At 29.2% G+C, this 12,667-nt stretch overlaps 1 protein-coding gene across 1 annotated transcript; it reads left to right on the top strand.

Moving 5' to 3' along the window:
• Window positions 1-7,829: 7,829 nt before the first annotated feature.
• LOC108345745 (transmembrane 9 superfamily member 3) lies at window positions 7,830-11,983 on the top strand. Its single transcript, XM_017584480.2, has 7 exons — window positions 7,830-8,235; window positions 8,327-8,367; window positions 8,919-9,501; window positions 9,994-10,131; window positions 10,252-10,408; window positions 10,515-10,999; window positions 11,531-11,983. Exons 1-7 carry the CDS (start codon window positions 8,075-8,077, stop codon window positions 11,748-11,750), a joined length of 1,785 nt encoding a protein of 594 aa, XP_017439969.1. The 5' UTR covers window positions 7,830-8,074; the 3' UTR covers window positions 11,751-11,983.
• The last annotated feature ends 684 nt before the right edge of the window (window positions 11,984-12,667 follow it).

Here is a 12,667-nt window from a genome sequence, read left to right as displayed (position 1 = left end):
GTACAAAAGTGAATGGTAAAAAATATGGGTGAAGAAAAGTATTTATATATTTAATGCTCAAATTGAAATTTTTTATTAAATTGTAAAAAAGGTATATGAGAATTGAATTACATGTTTAAATGTTTCTGGTTTAATATGTGATTTTTGTTGTGAATTTGGTGATCACCATGGTTTTAATTTGAATTACAGTTATTTATTGACATTCTAAAAGCACAATAACGATAAGGAAAAATCTTTCAAAATGATTTTTTCTAGCTTTAACTTTCGGATTTGATCAAAGTAATAAAATATTTAAATTCATAGTGTTTTCTACTTTCAGATGGAATTGATTAATTTATAGTTACGGTAACACTATGTTGAATGAAATATTTTAAAATACTGAAAACGTAAGTTTAATCTATATTATTACTTCATTCAACATTTAATTTTATATTATTACTTCATTCAACATTTAATTTTCTGGAGCTTGGTATATTTTAGTTTTTCATTTTTGAAAAACTATACTTCTTATTGTGTGGATTTAATATACATGTATATCCGTATATTTTCTCATTAATAAAATATTGTCCGTTTTGTGACTCGAGTTTTACAATCAAATTAATTTAAGTTCTCACGGATTTTGTTCTTTATATGGAATTAATTAATTTATAGTTATAAACCACTTTGTTGAATGAAATATTTTAAAATATGAAAAATGTTAGTTTAATCTATATTATTACTTCATTCAACATTTAATTTTCTGCGAGTTTGGTATATTTTAGTTTTTCATTCTTGAAAAACCATACTTCTTATAGTATGGTGACTCGAGTTTTACAATCAAATTAGTTTACAAGTATTATGTAAATAATTATTATAAAAATATATATATTTAGTAGAGAAAATACATACACATATAAGCATTGTTGTGTGAGTTTAATATACACATATCTATATATTTTCTTATTAGTAAGTAAAATATTGTCTGCTTGTGATATCACTCATGTATCTTATGTGTATATAAATCTATATTTTGTTTTATTTTGTGAGACTTTATTTCTACCCATAAGTATATGTATCTATTTTTTAATGATGATAAAAAAATATATACAGTATGTTATTTTGAATTTAGACAATTTTAGACATAAATTCTCTCACTCTGTGAAGCAATGTTTCAACATCTAAGATGACACTACATTACGACATTGTAGTACCAATTTTCAAAGGTATTGCACTACTTGTCTCTACGACACACATACACCACTACAACGTTTATGAATTCTTCTTTTCATTTATTGTACCTTCTTTGGTTTTTGTGTCATGATTTTGAAATCAACTAGTAAAGTATTTGGTGATCGTCTACTTGGTGTTATCGATTGCATTTTAGTTTTCTATAAAATAACGGTAAGTTTACATTTATGCACCATATAAAAGTAAAATGGTTATAGAAAATAATTTCTTTTATTTTTTTTAAATAAAAAATAAAAATAATATATATAAAAATTCTATGCGTCAAAATATCATTTTTCTTTAAAGATTATTAGTATTATTAACATCAATGAAAATTTATACAAGTAACCTTCAAAATAGTTTTAGTATTATATAACAAAAATTAATATAGACAAAATAATTATAAAATTATTTTTTATTAAATTTTTATAACGTCTTAATTACAGTTATATATTAATATATATAATTTTTTTTCTATAAATAATAAAGCTAATGATAAGGCTAACATCAGTAAAAAATGATACTAATATTTTTATTAATAACTACAATCCAATACATTGTTAACAAAAATAATTAGTATTTAGTATAGTAAAAAAAATTAGTATTTTTTTTAAAATTGAAATGTACATTGTTATGTGGGCATTTTGTAAAAATAATAAAAAATGTTAGTAACATAATTTTCAAACAATTGTTACAAAAAATTAATAAACTATGCATAATAGTTTGATGATAGAAAACCAAAGACTTTCATACTATCCATGATATTAATTTTTAATTTGTTGTTAATAAAAGGGTAACATTAGATTATTTATTATTTGTTGTGGTGATGAAAATAATTTAAAATAGAAATGCAATCAGCATCAATTTAATGCCGGCCAAAAATTATAATGGTCCAATAGTACTGTAGTATATAGAAAGTTGAAATAGTGTTACATAATACACATAATAATAAGGTCCAGTGGATACGACAAAAATGAAAACGTTTCCTAATTTTTTGTTCTCCTATGTTATTATTTCTTACATCTGCCATACATGTGTTCAACTTGGGTTTGGTCCAGTCCCTGAGACACTGCAGTTCATGTTTCAAACTTATAATTATTATAAGCTCATATCAAGTTGCAAATAAATATTGATCATAAAATAATGATTATTTAGTCTAAAAAACATTTAACTATATTAGTATTCTCATTTTTCAACTTTGTTAGTTCGAGTAGTATTCAATTTCTTTGCTTAAACATTGTAAATCAAAACGAAATTAGAAATTAGTCATTTTACACTCAAAGGACAAAAATTGTTAATGTAAACTTAGATAGAAAGAACCAATGTGGATTGACGACAAAATTAAATTGAAAAAAAAAACGTATACTTAATCAAATGAATTTTTTTAATGGAAAGTCAAATAAAAATAAACATTTTATGAAAGACTTAAAATAATTTAAATTTGTTTCAAGGATTAGATTAAGATTAATGGTCTAAGTTTGTGTTTTGTCATCTAAAGTTCAAATGTTATATTAAGTCTTTGGTCCAAATAAGTGATATGGTACATGTAGAAGATATTTCATGTCAAAGTCACTTTATTGACACTTAGTAATTAATGCAATAGTAAATACAATTCATGTATTTTTTTTTACCTTAAATCTTTATTTATAAGTTTTGGAATGAGGTTTTAATTAACGTTGGTTTAATCACGGTCCAATTTGTTTGGTGGTCGGTTCACTAATGACTGATTAGATAATCCGAACTATATTTGATCGTTAGTAATTGAATAGACATTCTTACGGTACAAAATTGATTAATTACACTAATTAAAAAAATCATTTATTTGATATACTTTGTTATTTAACATTTAATTTGTTTTTCATAACTAAATTATTAATAAGAAGTATATATGGATTTTGTCTATATTTAATTTATGTCCGATAATTCAATAACGAATTCTCACATGGCATCCCTTATTTAATTATTATATTTGTGTTTTTCTACATAAATAAGTATATGGCCGCTAGTACAGGGAGGAAATGTACCAAAATTGTGGGCTAGATGGCCCACATCAATTTGCTGAAAAAAATTAGGCTTTTTGTTTCATGAACCCTTATAATCACAATATGCACTCCCATAAAGTTTAAAATAATGATTCTGCCCTGCATGATATATTTCAATGGTGACTTCCAGATTACTTTCAGAAACATTTCAGAACAAAAATTCTAAAATAAGATTTGTGTAGATGGATTTTGGAACAAACTTTAAAAAACATACGAAATTAACATCTATAAAAAGTTTTTTGTTTTTTAAAACAAACTCTTCAGAACACTTGACATGATTTCTTAAACAAGTTTTCCAAAACAAAATATAAAATGTTTTCTAAAACAATATTTTCATAATAATATACCAAAACAACCTTTCCAAATCATGTTATGATATAGAATGAGCTTTCTACCAAACTCAACTATTATTCATTATCTTCTTCCTCTTACTGAACACAATGGAAAATAAGAATGCAATAAGAAAACCTGACAAAGAGAACACACTTATCACAATAATTATAATTAGAGATTAGAGATTAAGGATAACAAAAATATTTATGTCTATAAATATATGTGGATAATAGTTGATATATACAAATATTTATTATTAGTATATAATTGATAATAAATATTTTAATACTCATTTATATATAAGATTATATTATTCATATATGAAAGTATAGTTATACATAAAAAATTAAAATTAAAATATAATTTATATTTTATTAATTAAAGTTTAATTTATGTTTTATTAGATTAAATTTAATTAAAATTTTAAATTTAATTTACATTTTATTTTATATTTTTTTAAATCTTGTTTAGATTTTATTTTTAAAGAGTATAAAATATGTTATATATATATATAGGTTTTTAAAAAATTATAACTCATTTTAAATAGATATCAGACAAATATTGATTAAATTTTTTTTACAAGTCAAATAATGAATAATTTCTGAACCAACCGTTATCATCCTAAATTATAACAAAGAAAAAAGTGATGCAATAAAAATATTTTTAAAATGTGTTTAGATTAAATAAATTTTTTTTAAAAAATAATGAAAATGTAATGTTTGAATTGTTCTCTCTACAATGTGAATTACTAAAATGTCACCATAAAAATCCTATCTTAATTAGAAATTGATCGTTAAAAATATCTTCACAAATATTTTTTAGGATTTAAAATATATTTAAATTAAGTGTAATTTTAATATATATAACATCCATATAAAATCATTACACTTTATTAATTTTCTATACGAGTTACAAAGTAATGTTAACAAACTTCTCCAATTACATCATTTTTATCTTACATGAAATAAATAACATTATACATTTATATCTTTCTTAATTATCAACAACATTGACCTAAACTCTCCTGCCACAAAAAAAAACTTAAAAAAACACTTGACAATGAAATTAGAAGAGTCAAAAAATATTTTTCATCACTAAGAAGATTTATCACTCTTAGGCTTTGTTCACTTGGATTTGACGGAGAGTGATTGAATGAATTTGAAAGAATTTGAAGGTAATTTTTTTTTTGTTTATTTGAGTGAATTTGGAGGTAAGTAAGAGTCAATTTAGAAGTAAAGCTTGTGAGAATTAGTATAGGATTTAATTGATGTGTCAAATTAAAAAAATTTACTTTCAAATCCACTCAAATAAGCAACAACAAAATTTATCTTTAAATCTTCTCAAATTTATTCAATTACTTTCTCACGTGTGATGTTGTTCCAAGTCAATGTTACAGGCTTTTAGAGATTCTCACGAGACTAGAAGAATATGAACAATGCTAAATCAATACAAAGACAGAATCGTTATTCAGACAACTTATTGTCATCATCTATTGATTTATTTGTAAATTACCAATTGTTGAAATCTCCAATAATGAATTTGACCAATTTGTTCCATCGATGATTTTGATATTAAATTTTAATAAATAGGAATTTCTAAAATTTAAGAACTGATATAATTATTCCAATACACTTAAAGTTATTTGTTTTTAAGTTATTAATATGATTTTCAATTCAAGGAATGTATTTTATTAATAAAAATCTTTTGATTTCAATTACAAAACATGAATTTGAGTAGTAACGACAAGTACAAACAAATATATTTCGTTATAGATTATTATAGCTGTGAAAAATAACCACATTTACGAGTGATTTAACATAACATTATTACAAAAAACACGATCATAAACGTGTCATCAAGAGTTCGAGAAAGCAAAATGAAAATTAATGTTAAACCGAAAATGAAAAGGAACGAGACAAAATACACATTTTTTTGGAACTTTATATCAATGCATACAATAAAGTTAATAATTGGATATTCCCTTTTTATATATTTATTAGTATTACCTGGGAGAAATGAAAAATATAATAATTTTTTATTGTGATAAAATGGTTATATATTTTATTATTTTATTTTTTATTTTTCTCTTTAACTGACACGATAAATACTTATATAAAATATTACATTGGTTAAAAATATAATAGAAAAATATGTTATTACAATTTTAAAACACGAATAAAAAAAGAACAATTTTTGTCCAAAATTGAAACCGATGAAAAAAATTGATGGAAGTAAAATATTTTTTCTACTTACAATAAACTTAAATTATCCAACAACTTGATGTTCTTCAAATATATTTTTTCTAGGGTTTTGAGAGAGAAACAACATTTTTTTACTTTTACATTTTGATTCAGCTACTTTTCTTATGAATTATTTACTTTTCTTATGAATTATTTAATTGTTTTAACCATTTTTATGACTCAACTTATAGTACTAGAAAACTCGTAAATTCCTCTACAATACAAAAACACTGAAATCAATCAAAATTATCAAAACAATCAATTTTTAAATCACTCAAAAGATTATGAACTAAATTAACGTATTGACGTAAATACCGATATATGTTCATGTATTCATGACATATTATTACGTTAAACTACTTCACAAGAATATTAATATGTCTTTCTAATAACTTTTTATTTATTTCTAACTAGATAACAAAATTAGTAAGTCAATTTTATTTAAGTTCGATTCAATTTTGGTAGGTAAAAAATAGATTAAGCATGCTACTTAATAACGGATTGAATTTTACAATCCGATCCACTAAACTGTTGACTTGTCTGGTTGACAAGCTAGTTGAAATTTGTCAAACAAATTGTTTGATTGTATTTGAATGATTTATCACTTATTTAAATATAACATCTTTTTGTATATTTGAAATTTTCATAATATATAAAAACATGTCATTTGTTTATACAATTATTCTATCATCATAATACTAAAAGATATATCAGTCCCATCATTATTTCTCTGATTAGTTTTCATAAATTATCTTTTCAAGGTTAGATGCAATATTAGAAGAACTCCTCTCCTTCACTCTTCCATCTTCATCAACATAATAATCTAAATTCATAAAACTCGTACTTTTAAGTGTAAGTATAAATTATTGCTTCAATATTTTCTTGGCAATAAACGACTTATATACTTATTAAAAATCTTTGAACCAATGCTTAAAATAGATTCAAATGCAACAGTAATAATTGAAATACTTAACAAGTTTTTAGCCATGATAGACAAATCTGGAGCAGACTGACATGTCTGATGTCCCGTTGAATTAAGGATAACTCTTTTATATTTAATTTTTTTTCAATGATATTGGAAGGTTAATTTTAACAAGATGTGTTGTGTGTTAGACTTTCAAGTTGAAAATGTCATTTCAATCTGTTTTTTTTATTGAATTGCTATACTAGTCCACTAAACTCACTCATTTTTGCCACTTCTAAAAAATTTAGATTCTCATTTTCCACATAAATATATTTATCTATCTATTTATCTCTTTATATATATGACTAGGTTATTTCCCAAAAAAAACTTGTTTCCTTGCATTGCAAAGGTAAACCAAACATATCATAAAACACAATTTCGTATTCCGACATAGAAAGAAGTCTTCTACCAAACGTTTTCTTAATTTTTCTAAACGCACTATAACATAATTGTTTACCGTTTTTAACAAAATTCCTTTTAGCATATAGAAAATAGCTAAAAACTAAAATAAAAAGAATCTTCCGCAATTTCCTTACAATTTTTCTTGTAATAATTAAAAATTTAAAAGTAAAAAACAAAATAGTGTACATGCATTCCATCTCTTTCTCACTCATCTTATTATATGCTTTTTTCTCTGCCGCATAAGCACTTATCTACACGCGGCTTCGGCAAAACGTGGATCCAAAATCAGATCTGGTTTGGTTCCAAATCACGTTTATGGTCGTGCCCCAAGAAGTTGACTACGAATCCCACTCCATCACTCACTTTCCCATTTCTATACCTAAACTTTCGCGGTAAAATTCAACGATAATAATAATAATAATAATAATAATAATAATATAACAACTTTAAATAAATAGTTTTTTTCTCCGGCTTCTGTTAATAATTAAAATCAATTGATAAAAGAGAAGTTTATAATTTAGTGTTATTAATTAATTAAAATGTAACAACTAAAAGTACTTGAAACATAGTGCCACCGAATTTGAGTGAGTGGGAAGCGAGTCAAAATAGATAAGAAAAAGAAAGAGTGTACCAAACTGAGAAGAGAAACAATGGGTGGTTAAAGCAGCGTTTGATCGAAAATCAAAGAAGGAAAATAAAGAAAAAAGAAATAGAAGAAGGAATTGTGTGCGTGAGGTAAAACATCAAACGTTACAGTGTGGCGGTGAGTCTACGTCACTTCATACTCATTCGTTTTCCGTTTATTAGCACTCAAACGCACCTCTTCTCCTTCGTCTCTTCTCTTCTTCGTCGGTGGAGTTGGGTTTCGAGATCCAAACCTCTTCCCAATGAAGAACCTCTTCTCTTCCTCTTCCTCCTTCTTCTGCCTCCTCCTCACCGTCTTCGCCGCGTTCTCCGCCGTCAGATCTGACTCCTCAGATCACCGCTACAAACCAGGCGACATCGTCCCTCTCTACGCCAACAAAGTTGGCCCCTTCCACAACCCTAGGTACCTAGATCTCAAACCGTTTCATTGCATTTCCTCTTTTTTTTTCCTCTTCTCTTTTAATTGTTTGTTTTTTCGTTTTTCTTTTTCTCAGCGAAACCTACCGTTATTTCGACCTTCCTTTCTGTCCTCCAGGTTTGTTTCTCTCTCGTTTTTCTAACGCGTCATTCTTACGGGAGACCGTTTTTTTTGCAGTCTAGATTTGAATTATAGACACCAGTTGACCTCCGGTTACACTGGCTCGAATTCGGGAGTGCTGGTTACTGTGACTGGAGTTTTCATTAAGCTGACTTGAATCTGAGACGTTTAATTTAAAAAAAAAAAAACTTATTTGAATTTTGGTTAAGCTTATTTGAATTCTGGTTAAGCTTATTTGAATTCTGGTTAAGCTTATTTGAATTCATGACATGTGGTCAAGATGGCTCTAACTTGAGACCATTGGTTTAGATGTCTCAAATCTGAGACCATTAGTTAAGCTGGCTTGAATATGATACAATGGTAACTTGCTTAAGCTGATTCAAATTCATGAAATCTGGTTAGGATGACTCAAATTTGAGGACATCGGTTTAGATGACTCGAATTTTGTTGGATTGGAATAACTTTTGTTAGTTGATTCAATTGCTTGCTGGTGTATATTTTTTTTTCTTTCATTTATTATTAATTTATGATTTGTGATTACTTACCAGATGATTTGAAAGAAAAGAAGGAGGCGCTTGGGGAGGTGCTGAATGGGGACCGTTTGGTTAGCGCGCCATACGTTATAGAATTTCAACGTGACAAGGAGTCGGTTTCTGTTTGCAATACTAAGCTTTCGAAAGAGGATGTGGCGAGGTTCAGATCCGCTGTCCGTAAGGACTACTACTTCCAGATGTACTATGACGACCTTCCGATTTGGGGGTTCATTGGGAAGGTGGACAAGGAGGGGAAGGACCCTAGTGACTATAGGTATTACCTGTATAAGCACATTCACTTTGATGTGTTCTACAACAAGGACAGGGTCATCGAGATCAATGTACGCACTGATCCCAATGCCCTCGTGGATCTCACTGAGGATGCTGAGGTGAATGCGGAGTTTCTGTATACCGTGAAGTGGAAGGAGACCAACACGCCCTTTGAGAAGAGGATGGATAAGTACTCACAGTCGTCATCGTTGCCTCATCATTTGGAAATCCACTGGTTCTCAATTATTAACTCATGTGTCACGGTGCTGCTCTTGACTGGGTTCCTCACCACCATTTTGATGAGGGTGCTCAAGAACGATTTTGTCAAGTACGTGATATTAGTTCTTTCTGTGTGTTGAGGTTTTAAATTGTAGTCACATTTTTGTCATGATATTTGTTATTGTATGAAACTCAAGACAAATTGTAGACAAATGGGACTACAATTGTGGTTCCAGTTTTTGTTGCATGAAATCGCAGCTACAATTGCTGTCACAGTTTTGTCCGTCACGATGTTGATGGAACGTGTGGACAAATTGTTGGTTCAGTTGCATTTGTTGATATTGTGGAGAATGCAACCCAAATTGCAGTCAGTTTTATTATGACGATGCTTAATATTGTGGGAAATTGCAGATGAATTTTCCACAATTGCTACTGCAATTTCGTTGCTATCCTTGACAACGTGAATAATTGTGGCTACAATTGTAGTTATGAAGACCTAAACAACTTTTACTTGGCTAGAATCGTGGTTATGAACCTTTTTTTAAAGCCTTGTTTGTTTGGGATTAATTATGCATATTGCTTTTATTGGAATTGCGAATAGGTATGCACATGATGAGGAGACTGCAGAGGATCAGGAAGAGACTGGCTGGAAATATATCCACGGGGATGTGTTTAGGTTTCCCAAGTTTAAGTCTGTATTCGCAGCTGCGCTTGGATCAGGCACTCAGTTGTTTACCCTGTGAGTTTGCGCTGGCCTATTTTAATTTTGTCTATCTGGGAAGGTTGTTTTAGGAAAACTAAATTGTGATAATTTATTTATTATCTATCTGAACGAGTTGCAATTATGTGTGGTTTGCAGTACTGTGTTCATATTCATATTGGCACTTGTTGGTGTGTTTTATCCGTACAATCGAGGGGCGTTATTTACTGCACTCGTTGTCATATATGCACTTACTTCCGGGATTGCTGGGTATACCGCAACTTCATTCTATTGTCAGCTGGAAGGAACAAACTGGGTATTTGCTTACGATTTTTTTTTCTCTGCTATTAGGTACCATGTTCATAAAATTGCGTTTGTTTTCAGAGAATAATGGTTTTATTCTCTTGATTTTGTTCTGACAGGTTAGGAATCTGCTGTTGACTGGATGCCTTTTCTGTGGTCCTCTGTTTCTGACGTTCTGCTTTTTGAACACTGTGGCAATTGCTTACAAGGCTACTGCTGCCCTCCCGTTTGGGACAATTGTGGTTATAGTTCTCATATGGACACTTGTTACGTCTCCTTTGCTTGTATTGGGAGGGATTGCTGGGAAGAACAGCAAGGCTGAATTTCAAGCTCCTGTTCGCACAACTAAATATCCAAGGGAGATTCCACCTCTGCCATGGTATCGTGGATCAATTCCTCAGATGGCGATGGCAGGATTTTTGCCTTTTAGTGCCATATACATTGAACTTTACTATATATTTGCCAGTGTTTGGGGCCACAGAATTTATACCATCTACAGCATCCTGTTCATTGTCTTCATCATTCTCTTGATTGTTACTGCTTTCATTACTGTGGCATTGACATACTTCCAGCTTGCAGCTGAGGATCACGAGTGGTGGTGGAGGTATGAAATCATCGTTTATCACAATTTTCTTTCTTGTTTCTCATGGCTTGGGGTTTGTATTCTTTGTCGCTGGTTAGTGAATGAGATGTTAACTGATTTGAATTAGCTGCTAGAATCCTGGATGATTTGACCTGATGTATGATGATCGATAATGGGTGAGCTTGTGCAAGCAATTTAATTAGGTGCTTATTAAGTAAATGCTTATCATACAAACTTATTTTGATTAATTTCACTTTTAGGGTGAAAGAGTTTATGAAATAAGCTAATTTATAAAGCTTAACTTTCCAAGACAGATATATTGGTAATATTGTTTTTGACAACTTTCTTCAAACTTTTGGACTTCATTTCTGAATTGGCTAATTCTTTATCCATGGTTTTATGTGCGTTTCTTTATATATTTATGTTGATGCTACTATTCTTTATTGGAAAAAAAAGGGATTATGAGTAGTGTAGTTTGTTGACTATTTTATTATTTCCTCTTATTTTGAGGATTTAAGTCGCTTGACCTCTGTGTCGTTATTTTCCTTGCAGATCATTCCTATGTGGTGGTTCAACTGGGTTATTTATCTATGCCTACTGTCTGTATTACTACTACGCACGCTCCGACATGTCTGGATTCATGCAGACCTCATTTTTTTTCGGATACATGGCCTGCATATGCTATGGTTTCTTCTTGATGCTGGGAACTGTAGGATTCCGTGCTGCATTGCTCTTTGTCCGTCACATTTATCGATCCATCAAGTGTGAGTAGGCATTTTGTCCTCTCGAGTCCACTAGAGCTATTGTCTTCATTTCATAGGGCATTCTGTAGAAAATTATAGTAATTTTGCAGTTCTTTTGTGTACTATAAGGGAAGCTGGGTTGGGGGTGGGTTTCTAGCTTCCAGAGCAACTTGTTAGATGGCAAAGGGTGCTTTTGGGGATAACGTCTGTGTACTACCGTATCTTTAACCAAACTATTGCAATACTTTTTGGTCCTTTTAAACGAACGTTCTTCAAAATTTAAGTTTTCGATAGAGATTATGGTAAATCCATATTGTAACACGTTTGGGACTTCTCTACATGAAAAGATTTAGAAATCTTATCAGAATTATCTGTCAGTACCAATTCTTACAGAAAATGCTTCTCATTCAATCATGAAAATCATCAAACCTTATTCCCATAAACAGGTTCAGACTAAATAAATAATCTTTATCTGGTGAGAAGAGATAGCAAAACAAAATATTAGATTACAATTTCGGGAAAGAAATAAGAGGAAATATGCTAAGAGCAAAAGATGCAAGCCCAACGTGATTTCAACGAGAAATAGCAATTTTAATTTAGAAGTTTAAAATTATGGTTTGGCAAAAGGGTAAAAGTATAACTTGTGTCTGAACCTGAAAAGCTACACGTGCTCTGCATGGCATAGTAAAAGTTGACCCTTCTTCCTTGATCATGGAATACGGTTGTTTATCATTTTTTTTTCTTGCTTGCATGCAGATCCTGCATTCCAAGAGAAATCATTCTTGTCATATGTCTTTTTTTTTATTCATTTCGCGGTTCTAGACATCATAACTTTTTTGTTTTATCCTCATTGTAATAAAAACTTATAAGTACTAAACAAAACCAGACATTAATAAATAGACTATATGGAAAATATTTATTTTATGAAAATTAAATTGCACCCTTG

The sequence above is a fragment of the Vigna angularis genome, chromosome 8, assembly GCF_016808095.1.
Source record: "Vigna angularis cultivar LongXiaoDou No.4 chromosome 8, ASM1680809v1, whole genome shotgun sequence".
NCBI classification, from domain to species: Eukaryota; Viridiplantae; Streptophyta; class Magnoliopsida; order Fabales; family Fabaceae; genus Vigna; species Vigna angularis.
This window is presented reverse-complemented; position numbering and strand designations above follow the sequence as displayed.

What these genes read in the sequence shown, in the direction of transcription:
- LOC108345745 (XM_017584480.2), top strand. Translation starts at nt 8,075, where the DNA reads ATGAAGAACCTCTTCTCTTCCTCTTCCTCCTTCTTCTGCCTCCTCCTC. An exon ending in AGCTGGAAGGAACAAACTGG is followed by an intron (nt 10,409 to 10,514) that starts GTATTTGCTTAC and finishes TTGTTCTGACAG; the next exon opens with GTTAGGAATCTGCTGTTGAC. An exon ending in GATCACGAGTGGTGGTGGAG is followed by an intron (nt 11,000 to 11,530) that starts GTATGAAATCAT and finishes TTTTCCTTGCAG; the next exon opens with ATCATTCCTATGTGGTGGTT.